Raw genomic sequence first — 25202 nt, forward strand, 5'->3', positions numbered from 1 at the left:
AACAAGATGAAAACACCCACCCATTCAAATGAATGTCATCCTTGAGGCCACACGAAGGCTCGGCATTGAGTAAAACCGACTGACGTCATTTCCGGTATTGATTTGGCCCCTTGAAGGCTTTCAGCAAATCCGAACCAGCTCTGTGTTGACTATCAACATGAAGGGTCACGTCCTTGCGATTTTACTAACCGCTCTCCTCGGTCAGTACATTAGGTTTCAACAAATTATTTCCATTGTTTAACGTGGTCTCCGTATTCTTAAATAACCTGATCTACATTTTTTTCGCCGGCAGCAAAATCTGTCGCTCAAACGTCACTCAGCCTCCAGTATCATGACCAGAGCTCCGGGGCTCACAGTTTGGTTGGACTGTAAGTAAGAAGGGAGCGACTTCGACAATGCGGTTACCCACTTGGGACCAACAGATCCCGGCTCAAGATAATAAAGTGTGGAGCTGGATGAACACAGCAGGCCCAGCAGCATCTCAGGAGCACAAAAGCTGACGTTTCGGGCCTAGACCCTTCATCAGAGAGGGGGATGGGGTGAGGGTTCTGGAATAAATACGAAGAGAGGGGGAGGCGGACCGAAGATGGAGAGAAAAGAAGATAGGTGGAGAGGAGAGTATAGGTGGCGGGGTAGGAAGGGGATAGGTCAGTCCAGGGAAGACGGACAGGTCAAGGAGGTGGGATGAGGTTGGTAGGTAGGAAATGGAGGTGCGGCTTGGGGTGGGAGGAAGGGATGGGTGAGAGGAAGAACAGGTTAGGGAGGCAGAGACAGGCTGGGCTGGTTTTGGGATGCAGTGGGGGGAGGGGAGAGCTGGGCTGGTTGTGTGGTGCAGTGGGGGGAGGGGACGAACTGGGCTGGTTTTGGGATGCGGTGGGGGAAGGGGAGATTTTGAAGCTGGTGAAGTCCCGGGTCAAGGTCTTCAGTGCATTTTATGTTTCAAGAATCCATCTGAGACTCAGCAAGATGTCACCGACGAAGTAGCACCCGCTGAAAGAAAGCAATCTGCGGCCAAAGCCTGCAGCTTGCTCATGAGGAATATCACGGAGGATGACTCTGGGTTTTTTTTTCCTGTGCTTTCTGGGCTCACCATGACTGTCAGTCGGGGAAAAACTGGACAGAATGCAGTCGCCGTCCTGCGGACTGTTTACAAACTGTGAAGACACAAATGGCAGGTGTCGCGTTTGGAGAGTTTCGCCAGCTTTGAACTCCACTCTAGGCCGCACAGACAGTTCGTTGTTTTCACAATGCTCTTTGTCTTGTTAAACTTGGGAGAATAAGTTATGACGATCTAACTGTTCTATAAAATGGACGTAACCATCCATTTACTATTTAAACAAATATCTCTGTTCATTTACCATGTTTGTGAAAACCCAACAATGCGGTTTAAAGCCTCCTGCTGTCAAACGATCGTCAATGAATATGTCACCGAAACTAACATACCACATCCAATATATAGTCACATCCAAAATAATTAGAAAAGGTTCTTAGAGTCTGTTCCCACTGACAGCGAATTCGTGGCGGGTCTGTGATCTAATTCCATTTACCAACCGTGGATCCGCATCCGCAAACCGCACGGAATGCTGTGGGGATACTGCTACAAGTTTAGCAATTTAGATCCCTGGACTGAGGCCTTGGATACAAATTCACATACGACTACGGTGGTTGAGGGGTTAGATTCTTAAAAGTTAAACTCAGTAATGCAATGAAACTACTGGATTGTACTGAACACCAGTGGAGTTTACAAGTAACCAGTGGTCAATGAAATTTGCCATCCTAGGGCGAAACCTATCACAAGGCAGTATGTTTGTTTCCGGCTCAGCATGAGCCAACCAAAAAGTTTAGTTTCACCTTGAAGAGGGCAGCAGAGTGGTGACGCCGATTGCCTGACGTGGGGAAGTTCTGCATCAGTGCACTCACTGCTTCCAGAAGGTGGCTTGCAGAGGGGCTATTGTCAAGCGATGCAGTTAGGAGCATGGAGATGGAGGAAAGTGTCATAGACAGTACTTTTAGAGATGGAGTGATAGCAAAGGTGCAGGCAGACAGATGGGTGGCCGCTGGAAGGGGCAGGCAGCGAGTGCAGGGATCCCTGGTGGTGGTTCCCTCTCTCTAACAAACATGCCATTTTCGACACTGGGGGATGATCTATCAGGGGATAACAGCAGCAGTGGCCAGACTGGTGGCACTATGGCTGGCTCTGTTCTTAAGAAAGGAAGGACAAAGAGCACTATAACAGTAGATATAGGAGACTCGATAGTTAGGGATACAGATAGGTGCTTCTGTGGATTTAAAAGAGACTCCAGGATGGTGTGTTGCCACCCTAGTGCCACGGTCCAGGATGCTTCTGAACAGGCAGAAAGCATTCTGAAGGAAGAGGGTGAACAGCTAGAGGTTGTGGTACATATTGGTACTAACGGCATAGGTAGGATGAGTGATGAGGTCCTACAGTGGCAGTTCAGGGAGTTAAGTAGAAAGTTAAAGAGCAGGACCTCCAAGGTTGGGATCTCGGGATTACTCATTGTGCCACGTGACAGTGAGGCTGGAAATAGGAGGATAGTACAACTCAACACATGGTGAAACAGATGGTGTAGGAAGGAGGGTTTCAGATATCTGGGCCGCTGTGATCTCTTTCAGAGCAGGTGGGACCTGTACAAGAAAGGCAGGTTGTATCTAAACTGGAGGCAACAAATATTCTGGCTTGGACATTTGCAGGTGTCACTCAGGAGGATTTAAACTAGCCTGGTCGGGGAGGGGGGCTAATACAAAGTGAATGGACTGAAAGGGGACTAGAGAATCGGGCCAGTAAGACTCAGAGGAAGAGCAGGCAGGGTGTGGTTGCTGATCAAAGTGGATCTGGTGGACTGAAGTCCATCTGTTTCAATGCAAGAAGTATAACCGGTAAGGCAGATGAGCTTAGAGCTTGGATTAGTACTTGGAACAATGATGTTGTTGCTATTACAGAGACTTGGTTAAGGGAGGGACGGGATTGGCAGCTTAATATTCCGGGATACAGATGTTCCTGGCAGGATTGAGGGGGATATGAACGTGGTGAGGGAGTTACACTACTTGTTAAGGAGCTATATCACAGTTGTATTGTGGGAGGGCACCTTGGATGGCTCATACCGCGAGGCAATTTAGGTAGAGCTCAGGAACGGGAACGGTGCAATCACAACTTTTAGGATTTACTATAGACATCCCAACAGCCAGCAGGAGATAAAAGAAGAGATATGTAGGTTGATTTTGGCAAGATGTAAAAGTAATAGGGCTGTTGTGGGTGATTTTAACTTCCCTTATGTTGACTGGGACTCACTCAGTGCCTCGGCCTCGGATGGGGCAGAATTTGTAAGGAGCATCCGGGATGGCTTCTTGAAACAAACCATAGATAGTCCAACTGGGAAAGGCACTGGACCGGACCTAATACTGGGGAATTAATCTGGCCAGGTGGCTGAAATCTCAACCTGGGAGCAGCTCGGGAACAGTGATCCCAATTTAGTAAGTTTTAAGGTACTGATGGATAAGGATAGGGGTCATTGTCAGTTGAAGGTGCTAAATTGGGGAAAGTCTAATTACAAAAAATATTAGGCAGGAACAAGAATGTAGATTGGAGGCAGATGTTTAAGGGCAAATCAATATAGGGTATGTGGGAAGCTTTCAAATGTAAGTTGCTAGAAACTCAGAACCGGCATGTTCCTGTCAGAATGAAGGATAAGTATGGAAAGTTTAGGGAACGTTGGATAGTGAGAGATATTGTGAGCCTAATCAAAAAGAAAAAGGAAGCATTTATCAAGGCTAGGAGGCAGAGAACACATGAAGCAAAGGTGGAATGCAAGGAAAGTCAAAAGAAATTTAAGCAAGGAGTCAGGAGGGCTAAAAGGCGTCATGAAAAGTCATTGTCCAACAGGATTAAGGAAAATCCCAAGGCTTTTTATGCTTATACAAAGACCAAGAGGGCAGCCAGGCAGTAGGTTGGCTGACTCAAGGACAGGGAAGGAAATTTATGCGTGGAGCCAGTGGAAATGGACAGGGTATTAAATGAATATTTTGCATCAGTATTCACCATAGAGGAGGACTTGGTGGATGAAGGTCTGGGGAAGGGTGTGTAGATAGATTGGGTCATGTTGAGATCAAAAGGGAGAGTGTATTGGGGGTCTTGAAAAACATTAAGGTAGGGAGGTCCCCAGGGCCGGATTGGGTATACCACAGAATACTGAGAGAGGCAAGGGAGGATATTTTTGGCGTGTCAAGAATAATCTTTGCATCCTCACTGGCTACAGGTGAGGTGCCAGAGGTTTGGAGAATAGTCAATATTGTTCCTATGTTTGAGAAAAAACAGGAAGGATAATCCAATTAATTACAGGCCAGTGAGCCTTATGTCAGTGGTAAGGAAATTATTGGTGAGGATTCTTTGAGACAGGATTTCCTCCAACCTGGAAATCAGTGGGTGTTTTAGTGAGAGGCAACATGATTTTGTGAAGGGGAGGTCATGTCTCACTAACTTGGTTGAGTTTTTTGAGGAAGTGATGAAGATGATCGATGAGGGTAGGACAGTAGATGCTGTCTACGTGGACTTCAGTAAAACCTTTGGCAAAGTCCCTCATGGCAGGCTGACACAGGAGGTAAAGTCACATCGGGTCAGAGGTGAGCTTGCAAGGTGGATACAAAAAATTGACTCAGTCATAGAAGACAGAGGGTTGCAGTGGAAGGGTGTTGTGTTTCTGAATGGAGCGTTGTTACTAGTGGCATTCCTCAGGGATCAGTATTGGCACCTTTGCTATTTGTAATATTAGAAATGATTTGGAGGACAATATAACAGGTCTGATTAGTAGGTTTGCCGATGACACAAAGGTTGGTGGAATTGCGGACAGTGATGAGGATCATTAAAGGATACTGCTAGATTGAGATTGGTATGTGACTTAGGCAGAGAGATGGCAGGTGGTGTTTAATCTAGAAAAATGTGAGGTAATGCATTTTGGGAGGTCTAATCCAGATGGAAAATATAGAGTAAATGGCAGAACCCTTAAGAGTACTGATAGGCAGAGGGATCTGGGTGTGCAGGTACACAGGTCACTGAAAGTGGCAATACAGATGGAGAAGGTAGTCAACAAGGCATATCGCCTGCCTGCCTTCAATTGGCATTGAGTTTAAAAATTGGCAAGTAATGTTGCAGGTTCCTAGAACCTTAGTTAGGCTACTTTTGGAGCATTGTGTTCAATTCTGGTTACCACACTACCATAAGAAAGTGGTGTCTTTGGAGACGGCACAGAAAAGATTTATCAGGATGATGTGTGGTGTGGAGGGCATTAGCTATTAGAAGTTGGAGAAACTTGAGTTGTTCTCACTGGAACGACGGAGGTAGAGAAGCAACTTGATAGAGGTCTACAAGATGATCAAGGGCATGGACAGAGTGGATAGTCAGAAGCATTTTCCCAGGATGGAAGAGTCAGTTACCAGGGGCCATGGGTTTAAGTGTGAGGTGTGAGGTTGCAAGTTTTTTATACAGAGGGTGGTGGGTGCCTGGAACTCGCTGCTGGGGGAGGTAGTGGAAGCAGATGCTATCGTGACTTTTGAAGGACATCTTGACAAATACATGAAAAGGATAGGAAGAGAGAGAGATGGTCCTCTGAAAGGTAGGGAGTCTTAGTTGTGATGGGCAGCATATCAGTGCAGGATGGGGGGCCGAAGGGCCTGTTCCTGTACTGTAATATTCATTGTTGTAAAACAGATGAATTGCTCGCTGTTGGCATTAGATCAATTACAATATCTCTTACTCACACTTGGGGTATTCTATACATAGACTGTTCAATGAATATAATAGCAGCTCATACCGTAAAAACACTATCCTAATCTTGGCCATCACTTTGTCTGCACATGTATTCCTGTACGAAAAATGGGAGGCAGCACAGTGATATGCAGATGGGCGGATTGTGCAGGAGTTCTAAATGTGTACTATGAAACCTCTGAATTTTTATGTGATCTTTTTCAATAAACTAGATCAGACACATTTTGACACCCCTCTGGCACAGTTGGGACTTGAAGCCAGAACTCCTGGTTGATGTGATAAGGGTACTACTACTGCATCACATCAGCCATTTGAAATTTGTAATCCGCTCAAAGATGGGTGGAAAACCTTTTGTTGATGGTCATATGCCGCTCTCAGCTGATGAACCTAATGGCTGGGAGGCCATCAGGGTGGTGCTATGTCAATTTGGTCCATCATTAGATGAGAAAGAAGAGTATTTGCTGATGATTGCAATGTTCACAATCATTCATGATTAATCAGATATTGAATCTGTCTGTGTCTATATGACGCAGAACCTGGATAACATTCAGGCTTGAGCTGAGAAGTTCACACATTGCTAAGCAATGATCATCTGCAACATTAGGGAATCAAAGCACCTTTAATGTTTTGGCAAAGATCTGCAGCTGGGCTTGTGGATGAAGTTGTTGCCTCGCTCACCCAGCTGGCTTGTTCTCGTTCAGACATTTTGACACCATGCTAGGTGACATCACTAGTGGAGCCTCTGATGAAGTGATGTTGTTCTATTCCACTTGGAATTTTTACAGTCTCATTCTTTATGGTGAGTAGTGTCATTTCAGGTTTTGATCTGTGTGTGCTTGTACGTGGAGTCCAATACTGTATGTCTGGAGATTGCATTACGGGTGGAGAACCATGACTCTCAGATTCTATGCATGTCTACGTTTAGCTTGGCCTACTGTGGTTATGTCGGCCCAGTTAAACAATTGTGGTCCCATCATTGATCATACCACTAGCCACTGGAAACAAAAAACAACCAATTAGCCTAACCGTTTACATTTTGTTAATTGACCAATCTTCTATCTATGCTAATACATTACCCATAATGCTATGCACTTCTTTATTACGCAGAAGCCTTTTGTGAAGCACTTTGTTCAATGCTTTCTGGAAATCCAGCTACACCACATTCACTGCTTCCCCCCTGTCCTCCACACTCATACCGTCCACACAAAATTCCAGTAAATTAGTTAAATGTGACTTGCCTTTCATGAACCCACGCTGCGTCTGGCTACTGGGAGCATTCCAATCCAGATGTTTTGCTATTTCTTCCTTTGTTCTTTTTGGCCTATTCTTCGTGAAAAGGGTCCTGCTGGACTGCTGTGGACATGTACTGCCTGCAGGATTTCCCCGGGGGAGGATTTTTTGACGTAACCTTGGGGGGGGGGAGAGCCTCCTAGTAGTGGATGTCACCTACAAGAACGATCCCCTGAGGCTGATCAGCGTGTACGCCCCAGCGGTACGGAATGAGCAGTTGGCTGTCCTGCAGCGGCTTCCACCCCTGCTGGCTATGTCCAGGCCGGTCACCCGAGCCGGAGTCTTCAACTGCATCATCGCTGCAGATGGAAGATCTGGCATGGGGAAGTAAACTGGACGTCATGTCCAGATTCCGGATGGGCACGGTGAAGGACACCAAGCTGCTCGACACCTTCAGCACCACTGCAGACGGACCGCAGCGGAGATACACCTGGTCACAGCCAGACGGGTCTATCCACTTAAGAATAGACTTGCTGTTTGTGTCGCGGGCGTTCCTGGTCGGGTCCACCGGAATCGAGCAGGTGTTCTTCTCTGACCACTGCCTCCTGCTGGCTGACTGTCACTTACAGGATGACCAGCAGGCCGGCAAGGGGACGTGGAAGCTCAACATCACTCTGTTGACCTCAGAGAACATCGGGGAGCTCAAGAGGGAGTACGTTGGTTGGAGAACCGTGAAATCCCTCTTTGACTCTCCGGGCAACTGGTGGGAGATGGTCAAGGATAAAATCAAGGGGTTCTTTGTCCTCAAGTGTGTTTGGAAGGTGAGAGAGAGGCGGGGAAAGCTGTCACGTCTCCAGAAAAGGATGCAGAACCTGCTTCTTCTTCAGTCAATGGGGGTTGATGTCACAGAGGACCTCCGCAAGGTAAGGGGACTGCAAGCCTCGCTGTTCGCTGCACAGGCCTCCAAGATAATCTTCCTGTCCAGAGTCCGCTCCTTGCATTTCTTCTTTCAGAAGGTGCACAAAGAGAGCTCTGTGCTTAGCCGGCTGAAGGAGGACGAAGGCTCGGTAATGTTGTGTCAGTCTGACATCCTGAGGAACTATGCCGGACTGTACAACACGAAGCCCACGGACAGTGCCGCCTCCGAGTTGTTCCTGTCTACACGGGAGGTCTTAGCCCTCGGCACGCGGGAGTGGCTGGACCGGCTAATATCCCTGGACGAGCTGACCGGAGCCCTCAAATCCTCTGAGGAGCAAGACTCCCGGGAGCGACGGCTTACCGGTCGAGCTGTATTGTACTCTGTGGGACCTGGTCAGCCAGGACCTGCTGGAGGTGTACGACATTGCACGTCGGGCAGGGGAAATGTGCACGTCCATGAGGAAGGGCATCATCACCCTCATTTACAAGAAGAAGGGGGAGAGGGAAGAAATTAAGAATTGGTGTCCTATTTCATTATTGAACATGGACTATCATGTCCTGGCCAAGGTCATAGCCAACCAGGTCAGGTCTGTCCTCGAGTCGGTGATTCATCCTGACCAAACCTGTGCTGTGCTGGGCAGGAAGATCGCTGAGAGCCTTGCGCTCATCAGGGATACGATCACCTACGTACAGGACAGGAGGGTGGACGCCTGCCTCGTCAGCCTGGACCAGGAGAAGGCCTTCGACAGGGTCTCTCATGCTTACATGAGGGACGTCCTCTCCAAATTGGCATTCGGGGAGGGCATCCGCAATTGGATCCGGCTGCTCTACACCAACATCGTTAGCGTATTGATGAGCGTGCACCTGTGGACCACATCTTCTTCGTGAAGAGGGTCCTGCTGGACTACTGTGGGTTTGCTGCTGTGGTCTCAATCAACAGGTGGGAATTGAACAGTTTTCCCGTCAGATCTGGAGTCAGGCAGGGTTGCCCACTCTCTCCTACCTTGTTCGTGAGCTGCATGGAGCCCTTCGCCGCATCCATCAGGAAGGACGTGAGCCTGAAGGGCGTGACTATCCCAGGCAGCGGAGGCCTGCAGGTCAAGACCTCCCTGTACATGGATGATGTCGCCGTCTTCTGCACCGATCGTCGGTTGGTGAGTAGGCTGTTGGACATCTGCGGCCAGTTTGAACTGGCCTCGGGTGCCAAAGTCAATAGGGGTAAGAGCGAGGCCATGTTCTTCGGGAACTGGGACGACCACTCCTTCATCCCCTTCACCGTCAGGACAGACTACCTGAAGGTGCTGGGTGTTTTGTTTGGTGGAGCTGGGGCGTGCACTAAGACTTGGGAGGAGCATATCACCAAACTGAAGCAGAAGCTGGGCAGGTGGACGCTCCGGTCCCTCTCCATCGTGGGCAAGAACCTGGTTGTCAGGTGCAAGGGGCTTTCGTTACTGTTGTATGTGGCGCAGGCCTGGCCTATTCCCCGCATCTGCACCGCTGCGGTCGCCCGGGCCATCTTCCACTTCATTTGGGGGTCGAGGATGGACCAGGTCCGCGGGGATACCATGTACAAAGACCTGGAAAACGGGGGAAAGGGCGTTCCGAATGCCACCCTCACCCTGATGGCTACCTTTTGTGTGTGGCTGCATCAAGCAGTGCGTAGACCCTCAGTACGCAAACACCAAGTGTCACTGCTTACTGAGGTTCTGCCTGTCCCCGGTGTTGCAAGGGATGGGCCTGGCGTCATTGCCGCGGAACGCTCCAACTAGTTGGACTGTCCCGTACCACCTGTCCTTCGTGGAGAAATTTTGGAAATGAAACACCTTTGGCCACAAGGCCGTCAGGCAGTGGTCAGCACGTAGTATCGTCGAGACCCTTCCGGAAAAGGAGAGGGTGGATCCCGTTGTGTGGTTCCCCACGCAGACTGCCAAAGTCGTTTGGCAGAATGCCTCATCGCCAGAACTTTTAAACAAGCACAAGGACATTGCTTAGCTGGCGGTGAGAGGGGCTCTGCCAGTGAGATACGCCCGGAATCTCTGCGCCACTGCACGCTGCCCTCGAGGTGGCTGCGGGGGTGGAACGAGACTGTCGATCACCTCCTTCTGGAGTGTGCCTATGCGCAGGAGGTCTGGAGGGGGATGCAGTGGTATTTGTCGAGGTTCGTCCCGAGAAGCTCCGTGACGCGGGACTCCGTGCTCTACAGGCTGCTTCCCGGGACGCACACCGGGACCAACATCAAATGCGCCTGGAGGACCATCAATGCGGTGAAAGACACTCTTTGGTCTGCCCGCAACTTGCTGGTCTGCCAGCTGAAAGAACTGACCCCGACCGAGTGTTGCAGACTGGCGCACTCCAAGGTCCAGGACTACGTGCTGAGGGACGCGCTAAAGCTTGGGGCAGCCGCCGCCAAGGCGCGGTGGGGAAAGACCACGGTATGAAACCCTTCGGCCGCAATGTAACAGGGGCCCTATTCGGTAACTGGGTCCCGCTGGAGCCTTCCCCAACTGCTCAGGAGGCCAACGGGGACTGTGCAGTGAGATGACCGCCGGGTTTTGTTTTGTTTTGTTTTGTTTTCCTTTTAGTTGGTGTACGTACTCCCAGGGTAGCCCGGAGCGGCTAGCATGACGGGGTAGGTGTGAGATGTTAATGTGATAATATCCCATTGATTTCTATACTTCTATAAATTAGTCTTTTATCTGCATTTGATTCCTATACAGAGACTTTAATTGATAGAAGTAAACTCTTATCTACCTCCACATCGGTATGCAGGCACTGCCCTGAAGCTTCCTGCCCAGCTAGGAATTCAGTGTAAAGCTTTTGTAACTCCTGATCTTCTCACACATCGGTATGCAGACACTGTCTGAAGCTTCCTGGCTGAATTAAAATTAGAATTAAACTGTTTCAAATAGGGTTAGGTGGGGAAATTTTGGAAAGGTGTGAAACCTCTAAAGCATGTAATTTCTGTCACTGACACAGGGGCCAGGGCACTGATTTTGTTCTAGCCAGACATACTGGCAACTTGAAATCACAATCTGTCCCGGACAACAACTCGAAATCGCCTCCTGCCATTAGCAGCTACTTCACTGGCAATCAATACTATATCCTGGTCTTTTATGTTGTTGGATGTAATAATTGCTTGGTATCCTGTTTTTGTCAGTTGTAGTAATTGTTTTATGTATCATGTCATTGTAAATTGTGAAATCGTTTTATGTATCATGTCTTTTGTAAAGTAGAAAACGCGGGGACTGTCCGCTGCTCGGGGAGAATTACTTGCGAGACTCTGCACTCTGTGCACTGTTGAGTACAATGATTCTCCATGGCTTGTACTTGCTTGGTAATAAAAGGATTTGTGTTTTTCTAAACAGGTCAGTGTCTTGTTATTGCAACAAGTCTGTGAGGGTCTCCAAAAACGAACTTGACAGGTGTATGAATGTTTATTTTTTGTACATTCTCTGAATAAAGTATATTTTTTTAAATAAAAAAATCAAGCATTTTTGCAATTTGGAGGTTAAATTAATGGGCTAACATCAACCATTTTTTGGTTACCTCAATTTTTTTAAAGCGTGGTTTCATATCTATTGTTTTACAATCCTCCGGAGCTGCTCCAGAATTCATTGAATTTTGATAAATTATCACGAACTCATTGGCCAGAAAACTTGTCAACATTTAGCCCTATTCACATGTCAACACCACATCTTCAGTGATAATGATTATTTCGAGGTCCTCACCCACCATTGCCTCCTTGTCATTAGTTATTGGCAGGTTATTTCTGTCTCCACTGTGAAAACCAACACAAAATACCTGGTCTGTGCCTTGGTCATTTCTTCCTTTCCCATTATTAAATCCGTCTTCTCCCCCACTAAAGGACCAATACCTACCCTAGCAGTTTGTGTTTCTTTTTTGGTTTTTGTATTTGTAGAAATTGTTCTGAGCTAATTCAATCTCATTATGTTACCTTTCTTTATAGCTTTATTTGTGGCTTTCTGTTGACATGTAAACATTTTTCACTAATTTTTGTCACTTTGTATGCTTTAACTTTTAATTTCATACACTCCTTTATTTAGTTAGTTTTCTGCAGCTGGTTATCGATTTTCATGCAGCCCTTCCTCTTCACTGGTCTATGCTTCTGCTGAGCACTGTGAAAAATCGCTCCGAAGTCTTCCACTGTTCCTAAATTGTCCCACAATGTAGTTTTTGCTCCGAGTCAACTTTAGTAACATCCTTCCTGATCCAACTGTCTCCTTTGTTTAAGAACAAGTCACTAGTCATGGAGTTTACTCCTCACCCTCCATCTGTATTTTAAATTCAACCAAACAGTGACTGCACCTTCGCAGTGAGGTTAAAATTGTGATCAGAGGTAATTGGAACTGCAGACCTCATGCTCCCCAGAGGAGCTCGAACAGTTCATCCACTTCACCAACACCTTCCACCCCAACCTCAAGTTCACCTGGACTATCTCTAACACCTCCCCCACCTTCCTGGGCCTCTCTGTCTCCATCTCAGGCAACTACCTAGAAACCGATATCCATTTCAAGCCCACCGACTCCCATAGTTTCCTAGAATACAACTCCTCCCACCCACCTTGCTGAAAAAATTACATCCCCTATTCCCAATTCCTTCACCTCCGCTGCACTTGCTCCCAGGATGAGGCATTCTCCTCCCATATATCTCAGATGTCCTTGTTCTTCAAGGACAGCACCTCCCCCCAGCCCCCCACAGTGGTCGACAGTGCTCTCGACTGTGTCTCCCGCATTTCCCGCATGCCATCCTTCACACCCGCCCCCACAATAACCGCCAAAAGAGGATCCCCCTCGTCCTCACATACCACCCCACCAACCTCCAGATACAACGCATCAACCTCCGACACTTCCGCCGTCTACAATCCGACCCCACCACCAAAGACGTTTTTCCATCCCCACCTTTGTCTGCCTTCCGGAGAGACCACTCTCTCCGTGACTCCCTTGTTCGCTCCACACTGCCCTCCATCCCCACCACACCAGGCACCTTCCCCTGCAACCGCAGGAAATGCTACACTTGCCCCCACACCTCCTCCCTCACCCCCGTCCCAGACCCCAAGATGACTTTCCACATCAAGCAGATGTTCATCTGCACATCTGCCAATGTGGTATACTGCATCCGCTGTACCCATTGTGGCTTCCTCTACATTGGGGAAACCAAGCGGAGGCATGGGGACCGCTTTGCAGAACACCTCCGCTCAGTTCGCAATAAACAATTGCACCTCCCGGCCTCGAACCATTTCAACTCCCCCTCCCAATCCTTAGACAACATGTCGATCCTGGGCCTCCTGCAGTGCCACAATGATGCCACCCGAAGGTTGCAGGAACAGCAACTCATATTCTGCTTGGGAACCCTGCAGCCCAATGGTATCAATGTGGATTTCACAAGCCCCTACCCCCACTGCATCCCAAAATCTCCCCTTTCCCCACTGTATCCCTAAACCAGCCCAGCTCGTCCCCGCCTGCCTAACCTGTTCTTCCTCTCACCTATCCCCTCCTCCCACCTCAAGGCGCACCTCCATTTCCTACCTACTAACCTCATCCCGCCCCCTTGACCTGTCCATCCTCCCTGGACTTGACCTATCCCCTCCCTACCTTCCCACCTATCCTCTCCTCTCCACCTATCTTCTCCTCTATTCATTTTCGGTCTGCCTCCCCCTCTCTCCCTATTTAATTCAGATCCCTCTCCCCATCCCCCTTTTCTGAAGAAGGGTCTAGGCCCGAAATGTTAGGTTTTGTGCTCCTAAGATGCTGCTTGGTTTGCTGTGTTCATCCAGCTCCACACTTCGTGATCAGTGATTTCACCTCGCTAGACGATCCTTTCTGAAGAAGGATCCAGGCACAAATCGTCGACTCTCCTGGGCCTCTGATGCTGCCTGGCCTGTGTTCCTCCAACTCCACATTGTGTTATCCCTACCAATGAGTTCCTTTACTATTCCTGTTTCAACATACAGGACCAGATCAAGACAGCTTTTTCCCTCGTTAATCCTCTTCCATACTGTTCGAGGAAACTAGGGCAGATACATTCTCGGAACTCCTCCTCAATCTGGTTTGAATGACTTGGTTTGACCAATCAATATCCGGATTAAGATCTCCCATGATAATTGCAGCACTATTTTTACAGACAAATCCTTTGTTTATTGCCCACCCCACCGACATGGAATTAGTTGGTGGCTGATGAACTGCGCCTATCAGTGAATGATCATTTGTACCCCGAATGTAGATTTTGTTGGGATGTTTGCCGTAGATTTCCTACTGGGAACAGCAGGATCATGAACAACAACTTTAGTTAAGATGATTAGGAGTTCAGAACATATATTTCTTTGCCAATATTTCGGGAATCCACCCTTCGAGAGAATGGAGCGAATTCACTGTCAAATTTGATAATTTTTGTTACAGTTGCGTCTGCTTCACTCCTCGCCCCGCCCACTCCACTCACTGAGTCTACCCGCGCTCACCTCCCAGTCTAGTGCAAGTGAGCAGATTAACTCGGAGCAACTTCTTTAAAATTTACAACCCGAAACGGGATTTTAAATTAACACTTCCCGTGTCTGTGAAAGCAAAATAAACCAATGACAAACACGGAGAATAAGCGGTCTCACATTTTATGAAGGAGCATTAAAGTGGGCGGGTTCAATTTATGCTGAGAGCGGAAATTCCCGCCGTTGAGGGGCGGGGTTGGTGTGGGGTTGGGGGTGTGGGAGAGGCAGAGGAGATCTCGCCTCCTTTATAGACATGACCCTGAGCAGCAGTAACCCAGTACCGAGCGAGCCGGTCACTGCACCATGTTCCGGGTAATTGTGGCGCTACTTTTGTCCTGTGCGTATTTAAGTGTCTTTACTGAAGTTTACTTAGTTGCCAGTCCTTCATTCATCATCGTTTAAAACGTAACTTTGTTAATTTTATTTTCCCAGATGTGCGTTTGGCTGAGTCTATAACACAGTCACCGATATCGTATGTAACCAAGCTCGGTAAAAGTGCCAGGTTTAAATGTACCGTAGACAGCGGCAGCACCACGGTCCATTGGTACCAGCGCCGGGAAGGTCAGGCGCCCTCCAGAATACTTTATTATGGCAGCAGCGTCGTACGGGATCCGGAATTCGGCAGCAGGTTTAAAGCGGATAAGAGGAACACTTTGTGCACTTTGATCATCAATAACATCGAGAAGGAAGACGCTGCCACATATTACTGCGCCTATTGGGACAGCACAGTGTTCAACAGAGACTGAAAGCCTTTACAAATACACGGCGCTTCAGCTCGGTCTACACTCAGCTCCCACACCAACAACACCAGCTTGCATTTATAAAGCGCCTTTAACGTAGGAAATCGTCCTACTTAGTCTTGGAAGATACAGCATTAAACAAATTTTAATATGAAGCTTTTAATACATCATCGAATAAAAACCGAAAGAACTACTGACGCTGTCAATAAAGAACAAAAACAGTAGCTGCTGAAAAATGCTCAGCAGGTCTTCCAGCATCTGTGAAGAAAAATCAGAATTAACTATTCGGGCCGAGTGACCCTTCCTCAGAGCTACGATAGTTGGGGAAACGTCGGTTTATGTGCAGAAAATAAGGCTTAGATGGGGTCGGGAGTAAACGAGAGGATCGAGCATGAAAAGAGCAGTTGGATAGACAACGGAGTTGATAACGATCTGGCTAAGAGGGTGAGCAGTTGTTACAGGAGACTGTTAGTCACTAACAATAGGTAGTGTGTAATTGCAGGCTACGTGATAACAGGGCCTGGTGTGTGCGGTAGACAGCTAGGTCATGGGAGAGTCTAGGCCCTAAAATTATTGAACTCGATATTGAGCCAGGAGGGCTGCAAGGTCCTCAAGCCGAAAAAGAGGGAGTTCTTCTGGGATAATCGGGACTGCAGATGCTGGAGAATCCGAGATAACAAAGTGTGGAGCTGGATGAACACAACCGGCCAAACAGCATCTTAGGACCAGAAGGGTGAAGGGTCTGATGAGGGGTCTAGGCCTGAAACGTCAGCTTTTGTGCTCCTAAGATGCTGCTTGGCCTGCTGTGTTCATCCAGCTCCACACTTTGTTATGTCTCTACTTCTTCTGGCTTCTTCTGAGCTACACTGGAACACTGCAGCTAGCTTGAGACTGAGATGTTGGCCAGGGAACAGAGTGGTGTGTTAAAGTGGCAGGCAACAAGTAGTTCAGGGTCATTTTGAAGGCAGAACGTGGGTGTTCTGGAAGCCGGCAGCCAGTCTATGCTTGGTTTCCCCAAAGTAGAGGAGATCACATTGTGAGCAGCCAATGCAGTAGACTAGATTCTGCAAATTGCAGGTGAATTGTTGCTTCACATTGAAGGTATGTTTGGACCCTTGAATGGTGGGGTGAGAGGAGGTAAATGGGCAGGTGTTACACCTTCACCAGTTGCAGGAGAAAGTGCATTAGGGCCGTGGGGTGTGTTGGGAGTGAAGGAAATGCGGACCAGGGTGTTCTTGAGGGAACTGTCCCTGCAGAAGCGGGCTAGGGAGGGTAGGTGAATATGTGCCTGGTGGTGGCATCACACTGGAGGTGGCAGAAGTAGTGTCTGATGATCTTCCCGATGTGGATGCTGGTGCGATGGTAGGTGAGCACAACGGGAACCCAATCACTCTTGAGGGAGGGAAGAGTAGGGGTGAGGGCGGAAGTGCGGCAGATGGGTTTGGTCGACACGCAGCTGGAGAATCCTCGTCTGAGGAAAAATGTGGATTTTTTGGAGGCTCCCTTGTCGAAGTTGGCCTCATCTGAACATATGTGACAGAGACGGAGGAACTGAGAGTATGGGATGGAGTCTTTACCAGAAGTGGGATGTGATGATGTATAGTCCAGGTAGCTGTGGGAGTTGGTGGGTTTATAGTGGATATTAGTGGCCAGTCTATCCCCCAAAATGGAAGTAGAGATGTCAAAGAAGGGATGGGAGGTGTCAGAGATAGACCAGGTGATAGTGAGGGCAGGGTGAAATTGGAAGCGAATTTGATGGACTTTTCCAATTCAGAACAAGAGCAAATGTCTGCTTGAGGCGGGCTCTTTGTTTTCAATTGTGAGGGATCACTTTGGGTATGACATGTGTTAGCATGTAAATCCACTTTGAGTTCCGGCTTTGATTAGAATGAGATAGGAGGTTCTAGAGAACTTCATGAATCATTTACGATCTATTTTCACATTTTCTTAACGAAAAAATGTGGTCAGGCTAAAAGAGCAGTGAGTTAAACTGCAGAAACACGCACTGATGCAGCACACAGTTTCCATAAAAATGCAACGTAGCTGAACCAGCATTAACCCGGCGGCCACATCTGGAAACAGAATCGGACAATGGCCCGGTAAAGGCCAAAGCAATCGGGATCATTCAAGGATGGGAATTGGGAGCAGACTTGGCACAGGAGATGAGCGGGCACCTGGGAAAATTGGGAGTGGTGAGACCAGGAGTGGAATGTGCAAATAGCAACGTGCATGTCAAAAACAGGCGATTTCTCAATTCGAGTAATGTCCTGTCCTCGTGACGCGCAATGTATGAAGACCCATTAGGCTTGTTGAGTTAGAGTGTTACCTGGGAAATTTTTGCTGGGGTGGACTCATCCAATGTTGGCTCAATAAAAGATCGTTGACCTGTGCCGGGAAGACTAATGTTATTACGTGCAATAATCTACCACAACAGCATGAAAAAAGACAAACATTCTGATACTGTCCAATTCATTCCAAAGTTAAAAAATAATAGGTCCAATAATTTTGATTTACATTGCCTTGAGTTTAGATTATTAAGATTCGATCTAATTGAGCTATTGTAATTGAGAAAGAGTCGGTGGGGGGGGGGAGCGTGAGGGGATTGTCTGGAACGATTGAACAAAATCTTTATTTAAAAAAAGAACGCTGTCGCTCAGAGATGATTATAGTTAGCACTAAACAGTGGCATTAACTTCGCCTAAAACGCTAAGATGTTCAGGATGAAATTAAACTTTAAGGGTCCCGACAGGAACGTCAAATTTCCTGCTCCTCTGATGCAGCCTGTCCTTTTGTGTTCCTCCAGCTCCACACTGTGTTGTTCATGATTCTGCTGTCGCCGTTTCCACCTTCACTGGGCCCACCTTTTGTTTCTGTTCACTTTCCATTACCATCACCGTTCCCTTTGCCCTCTCATCCCTCTTGTTATTTAACTCCCCTTTCCTCCAGCCGGTCACAGACTTCCCTTTTGTTGAAAGCTCCCCCTTCCCTGTTTCCCTGCCTTCTTACGGGCTTAACACTCTGTCAATGTCTTAACGCTTTCCTGCTCAGGTCTCTGAAGTGTTAACTCTGTTTCTGTCTCACCAAAGTTGCTGCTTCAGTATTTCCAATATTTTCTGTTTATATTGCAAAGAACCAACTTGCAGTGCAGGGGGCGGGCTTGAAACCCTGACCAATATCTCACTGATTGGTTTGAAGGAAGTGAATCGTTTCCTTTTAGTCTCTAACCAGCAGCTGGAGAGAACAGTTGAAGATTGAGTGAACATGTCGCTGTACTGCTGGCTCATTGCGGTAACCGCTTTGCCCTGTATGTGTTTCTGACGCTATTATTCAGATCCCGCTGTTCATTCACATCCATCACATCGTTCCTTTGTAACGCTGTATATTCTTTCCTCAGGCGGATATTTTGCACAAACACTGAAACAGATTGTCCCATCCATTACCAAAACTGTGGGTAAAACCGCTAGATTCAAATGCGAAGTCGAAGGTGCAACTATTACTGCCACTGATCCCCTTCACTGGTACCAGCACAAGCCGGGCCAGGCACCCACCCGAATCCTTTATTATGGATCAGGCGCAACGCGGGATCCGGGATTCGGTGAACGGTTCAAAGCCGGGAAATCTAACAACAAAGTATTCTACCTCACAATCGACAAACTAGAGCCAGAGGACACCGCCACCTATTACTGTGCGTACTGGATACACAGTGCAACACATCAATACAAAGTTTGTACAAAAACACTGAACGATTTGAAGCGAAACATTTCGAGGAATTCACAGACTCCTCCCCTATTTGGGTAAAGTAGCGACGACACCACAGCTGGATCTAATCACACGGTACAAGTAGTCCAACAGGTTTATTTGAAAGCACAAGCTTTCGTACCCTGTGATATTGGGAACTGCAGCTGCTGGAGTATCCAAGATAATAAAGTGTGAGGCTGGATGAACACAACAGGTCCAGCAGCATCTTAGGAGCACAAAAGCTGATGTTTCGGGCCTAGACCATTCATCAGGGAGGGGGATGGGGGAGACCATTCATCAGGGAGGTTCTGGAATAAATAGGGAGAGAGGGGGAGGCGGACCGAAGATGGAGAGAAAAGAAGATAGGTGGAGAGGACAGTATAGATGGGGAGGTAGGGAGGGGATAGGTCAGTCCAGGGAAGATGGACAGGTCAAGGAGGTGGGATGAGGTTAGTAGGTTGGAGATGGAGGTGCGGCTTGGGGTGGGAGGAAGGGATGGGTGAGAGGAAGAACAGGTTTGGGAGGCAGAGGTAGGTTGGACTGGTTTTGGGATGCAGTGGGTTGAGGGGAAGAGCTGGGCTGCTGGTGTGGTGCAGTGGGGGGAGGGGACGAACTGGGCTGGTTTTGGGATGCGGTGGGGGAAGGGGAGATTTTGAAACTGGTGAAGTCCACATTGATACCATTGGGCTGCAGGGTTCCCAAGCGGAATATGAGTTGCTGTTCCTGCAAACTTCGGGTGGCATCATTGTGGCACTGCAGGAGGCCCATGATGGGCATGTCATCTAAAGAATGGGAGGGGGAGTTGAAATGGTTTGCGACTGGGAGGTGCAGTTGTTTATTGCGAACTGAGCAGAGGTGTTCTGCAAAGCGGTCCCCAAGCCTCCGCTTGGTTTCCCCAATGTAGAGGAAGCCACACCGGGTACAGTGGATGCAGTATACCACATTGGTTCGCAACAAATAACTGCACCTCCCAGTCGCAAACCATTTCCACTCCCCCTCCCATTCTTTAGATGACATGTCCATCATGGGCCTCCTGCAGTGCCACAATGATGCCACCCGAAGGTTGCAGGAACAGCAACTCACATTCCGCTTGGGAACCCTGCAGCCCAATGGTATCAATGTGGACTTCACCAGTTTCAAAATCTCCCCTTCCCCCACCGCATCCCTAAACCAGCCCAGTTCGCCCCCTCCCCCACTGCACCACACAACCAGCCCAGCTCTTCCCCTCCACCCATTGCATCCCAAAACCAGTCCAACCTGCCTCTGCCTCCCTAACCTGTTCTTCCTCTCACCCATCCCTTCCTCCCACCCCAAGCCGCACCTCCATCTCCTACCTACTAACCTCATCCCACCTCCTTGACCTGTCTGTCTACCCTGGACTGACCTATCCCCTCCCTACCTCCCCACCTATACTCTCCTCTCCACCTATCTTCTTTTCTCTCCATCTTCGGTCTGCCTCCCCCTCTCTCCCTATTTATTCCAGAACCCTCACCCCATCCCCCTCTCTGATGAAGGGTCTAGGCCCGAAACATCAGCTTTTGTGCTCCTGAGATGCTGCTGGGCCTGCTGTGTTCATCCAGGCTCACATTTCATTAGTTTGCATACCCTCATTACTTCCTCAGGCGTTAGGTGAACCTGGAGTGAGACGGCCGAGAGCCAACTCACTGTTGGTGTTTGTGATCTTTGCTAGAGTCGGACCTACGCCGCCGATGGCGCGGTGATGTTCTCCCTGGGCAAGGGGTTGGAGATACATTGCGGAATTTCCTCTTCAGTTATCGAATTTCAGGGTGTGGGCATACAGACCAGCCGCTAGAGCAGTGTAAACCAGTCAAGTGTCAATGTTGTGCAGGAATGGATCGGGGAGGCCTGAGAATGTTAGTCAGCTGACCAAGAACGGGGTTATCGACGTGTAACTTCTCATTATTTCACATACGGCCTCTTCGGCTGAGTAAACTGAGACAGAAGATAATGTCTCCATTCTACTTGAAGTAAGTTGAGATCGGGGATGTCGTGCTTGAAGAGATAGAGGAAACAGATTTAGTAGCCACTTTGAAAAGCAAACTGGATTAAGATTTAAAGTTATACAGGGAATTGGTGACATGCCACAACCTGTCCATCTTACTTCTCGCCTATCCGCTTCAGCTTTCCTATACACCAATTTACACAACCACCTGTATCACCCCACCTACCTTCCACCAGCCCCAATCCCCTCCTTCTATTTATTCCTGAGCTCCTTTCCCCCATCCCCGGTCCTGATGAAGGGTCCCGACATGAAACGTCGACTTTCTTGCTCCTCAGATGCTGCCTGACCTGTTATGTTCCTCCAGCTCCACACTGTAAAGATTTCAAATTATACTGGGTAATGGTGAAGACACAGCTGAAATATTGTGTACAGTTTTGGCCTCCTTATCTGTAGATGTTCTTGCTACAGAGGCATTCCAGTGAAAGTTTACCAAATTGATTCGTGGGATGGCAGGACTGATTAATGAGCAGAGATTGACTCAGTTAGGATGGTATTCACAGGAATTTCGATGAATGAGTGGGAATCTCTTAGAAAGCTATAAAATCCTAACAGGACTGGACAGGTTAGATGCAGGAAGCATGTTCCTGATGGTGGCGGAGTCTAGAACAAGTCCTCACATTTTAAAATTGAGATCAGATACGGATCTTTTAGGACAGAGATGTGGAGAAATTTCTTCAGCCAGAATGCTGAACCTGTGGAATTGATACCTGCAGAATGTATTTGAGGCCACAAACATCGAATGTTTACAAGGAGGAAGTAGATGTAGCTCTCTTTGCGAAAAGGAACAAGGCATGTGGAGTGGTTGGGGGTGGATAGGGAGGACGGGGTTAAAGTATTAAGATCCATGATCAGCCAATATGATATTACATGGCGGCGTGGAATGGCCTCTCCTATGTTTTTGTGTTGGCTTAACGCAGTACAAGAAAGCAAGCCTGTCATCGTTACCAAGTCTGGCCTGCATGTGACTCCAGGCCCACGACAATGCAGCTGATTCTTAACTGCCCTCGGGGCAATAAGGAACCGCTAACAAATACTGGCCTGGTCAGCGACGCCCAGTCCCATGAATGAATAAAAATGAGAAACAGTTGGGTCACTGCTCGAATTAGGAAGACTGACAGCCTATTTGTGTTCAACCAATACCTAAAGAAAGATAATGTTAGAAATGTCCAGACCATCTCTTTAGTGATGTTGGATTGAGGATAAGTATTGCACAAGTTCCCCGCCCAGAGGACAGACCACATACTGTCATAGAGTCATACAGCACGGAAACAGAACTTCCGGTCCAACCAGTCTATACCGAACGTAATTCCAAACTAAACTAATTACACCTGCCTGCTCGTGGCCCACATCTCTCCAAACGTCCATCTCTTCCCTGGACTGACCTATCCCCTCCCTACCTCCCCACCTATACTCTCTCCACCTATCTTCTTTACTCTCCATCTTCGGTCCGCCTCCCCCTCTCTCCCTATTTATTCCAGTTCCCTCTTCCCATCCCCCTCTCTGATGAAGGGTCTAGGCCCGAAACGTCAGCTTTTGTGCTCCTGAGATGCTGCTTGGCCTGCTGCGTTCATCCAGCCTCACATTTTATCTTGGAATTCTCCAGCATCTGCAGTTCCCATTATCTCTCTGCAAAACGGGCCTATTTACAAACGTATCTAAGTGACTTTTAAACGTTGTAATTGTACCCGCATTTAGCATTTCCTCAGGCACTTTTTCCGCACGATAACCACCTTCTATGCAAAAAAAACTGGCCTTCATATCGTTTTCTCAAAATATCTCTCTCACCTTCAAAATAAATCCCCTAGTCTTGAATTCCCCCACCCCACTGAAAATACACCTACCCTTGACCAGATCTATACCACTCATGATTTTATAAAGCCCTGTATCGAAGAGAACTCCACATGTCTCAAGCACTGGCATAGAATTCTTTACACTCACTGGGAGGGCAGATACAACCATCCATTAATGCTTCACCTACAAACGGGCACGTCCGACAACGCAGCTCTCCCTGTACTACCCTGAAATTTCACTTTGGATTATATGCTGGACCGGGGATTAAACTCAGGAGACTTCTGATTGTTGCAGAAACTCCCAGAAAATGAACCTGATCGTCGGGAGTTGAGGAAAAAATGAAATGCCTAGGAAATTGGAAATGGGGCAAGTGGCTGGCAAAGTGCCGAAATTACAATGCGTTGATTAGAAATAAACGTGTAGACAAAAGTTCTGTAGGGAGAGGTGAGGCAACGATCTAGATGGCAAAACAGATCATATAACCAGCAGGAGGGAGTATTATTTTAGATATTTTCTTATTGAGCGGTTCAGAGGAGTTGTTACAAATCTCCCAGATAGTGGCCTCCTGGATCAGAGGTACGGACCCCTAGCGGCATTTTTTATACTGTCTGTGTCAGGATGCGAATCATTTCCTGCTTAATCATTTGTTTTAACACAGTGAATTCAGCCTAATTGTGATCAGAGATAATGGGAACTGCAGATGCTGGAGAATCCAAGATAACAAAATGTGGGGCTGGATGAACACAGCAGGCCCAGCAGCATCTTAGGAGCACAAAAGCTGACCTTTCGGGCCTAGACCCTTCATCAGAAAAGGGGGATCACCTATCCCCTCCTCCCACCTCAAGCTGCACCTTCATTTCCTACCCACTAACCTCATCCCGCCCCTTTGACCTGTCCGTCCTCCCTGGAGTGATCTATCCCCTCCCCACCTCCCCACCCATACACTCCTCTCCACCTATCTTCTCCTCTATCTGTCTTCAGTCGGCCTCCCCCTCTCTCCCTATTTATTTCAGAACCCTCACTCCTCCCCCTTTTCTGATGAAGGGTCTAGGCCTGAAACGTCAGCTTTAGTGCTCCTGAGATGCTGCTGGGCCTGCTGTGTTCATCCAGCCCCACACTTTGTTATCTTACAGCCTAATCGTCACTGCTGCACCATGTCGTTTCCTTGTCTGGTTAATCCGTTGATGCTTTCCCCCAGTGAGTGCGACATGCAGCAGCTCGAACCATCAACTGAAAGAAAGAGATAACAGAGTGTGGAGCTGGATGAACACAGCAGGCCAAGCAGCATCTTAGGAGCCGTATTATCCTCTGGGACTATGGTAACTTTATTTTTTTAATGAATCCGTTCAAAGATAAACATTTACAGTATAGGCGCAGATGGAGGGGAGCAGTTGTTCAGACCAGGTGGTTCCCGAGTTAGTAAAATGATGCCGGTTGTCATACCAAGAAAGGCAACAAGCAACACAGGATATGAGGTTCTAACACGTTTTTATTTAACTTTGGACAGCAGAGTGAAACTTAGTAAAACCTTTCCTCAGCACAGGATTGAATGAATAGGGTCCACTACGGAACGGATGTACACGATTTATTTTAAAGAAGATTTGGACTCTTGGGTCAGATAAGGTACATTTCACAGATGTGAGGCGGATTCATCTGAAGCACATGAATACCCACAAACAACAGACTATCTGTTGTTCGAAATGTGCGTCTGGATGGTATTGGTTGGAAAGGATTGGTGTTTGCATTGCGTCTTGCAAGAGATAGCTTTTTAAAAAAAAATTAAAGGCATTATGGCACTAAGATAGAGGATGAGGCATGATCATGTCGCACGGCGGAATAGCTCCAAAGAGCCGAATGGACTACCCTGCTCTCGGTTTCTAATGTACGTTTCATGAACAGGAGACTATCCAAAGAATTTAACGTTACTAACGCTGTTGCAAATCACAGCTATGAAGCGGCCAAATGGCACAACAGATCCCATCACAGGAAGTAAGATAAATGTGAAAGATCTAGTTTAGTGATGGTGGTTGAGGATAAATATCGGTCATGGCGCCAAAAGAAATCCGTAGCTTTCTTCGTGCCCTTTGGATTCATCTGCGTTCGCTCCAAAAGGCCATAGAAGTAAAGAAGCAAGTGACAAAATAAGAAACAAAAGCATCAGAAAACATGATTTCTGGAGCCTGCCCCACCGTTTAATACAATTACGTCCCATGATCTGCCTCAGCTCTCTACATCACTTGATTCTCCGAAAAAAGAAAATTTTGTCGTCTAAGCTTTTAATATACTCAGTTACAGAGCCAACCGCAAAGATTTGGCGTTGAGAATTCCAATGGTTCACAATCTTCAGTGTAGAAATTTCTCCTCGTCAAAATCCAGAACAATCACCTCCTTACCCTGAAGTTGTGGCCCCTTCCACCGTCGTTCTAGATCCTCCAAACAAGGGAAACAACATTTGTGCTGACCTTGTCAAATCCTTTCAGCATC

General features: G+C 47.7%; 1 protein-coding gene and 1 gene segment (V, D, J or C); both read left to right on the plus strand.

Annotated features, from left to right (window-relative positions):
- Positions 1–14699: 14699 nt before the first annotated feature.
- LOC132209608 (Ig kappa chain V-VI region NQ5-61.1.2-like) lies at positions 14700–15260 on the plus strand. The segment is given in 2 exon segments: positions 14700–14763; positions 14859–15260. Coding segments are annotated over 2 exon segments (348 nt in total).
- A 3162-nt stretch (positions 15261–18422) lies between these two features.
- LOC125451416 (immunoglobulin lambda-1 light chain-like) overlaps positions 18423–25202 on the plus strand; it is a 39520-nt gene continuing 32740 nt past the window's right edge. Inside the window, exons 1-2 of the mRNA XM_059645768.1 lie at positions 18423–18470; positions 18561–18867. Coding sequence (XP_059501751.1) covers positions 18428–18470; positions 18561–18867 — 350 coding nt within the window. The 5' untranslated portion in view covers positions 18423–18427. The remainder of the gene's footprint in view (positions 18471–18560; positions 18868–25202) is intronic.

The sequence above is a fragment of the Stegostoma tigrinum genome, chromosome 5 (assembly GCF_030684315.1).
Source record: "Stegostoma tigrinum isolate sSteTig4 chromosome 5, sSteTig4.hap1, whole genome shotgun sequence".
Taxonomy (NCBI): domain Eukaryota; kingdom Metazoa; phylum Chordata; class Chondrichthyes; order Orectolobiformes; family Stegostomatidae; genus Stegostoma; species Stegostoma tigrinum.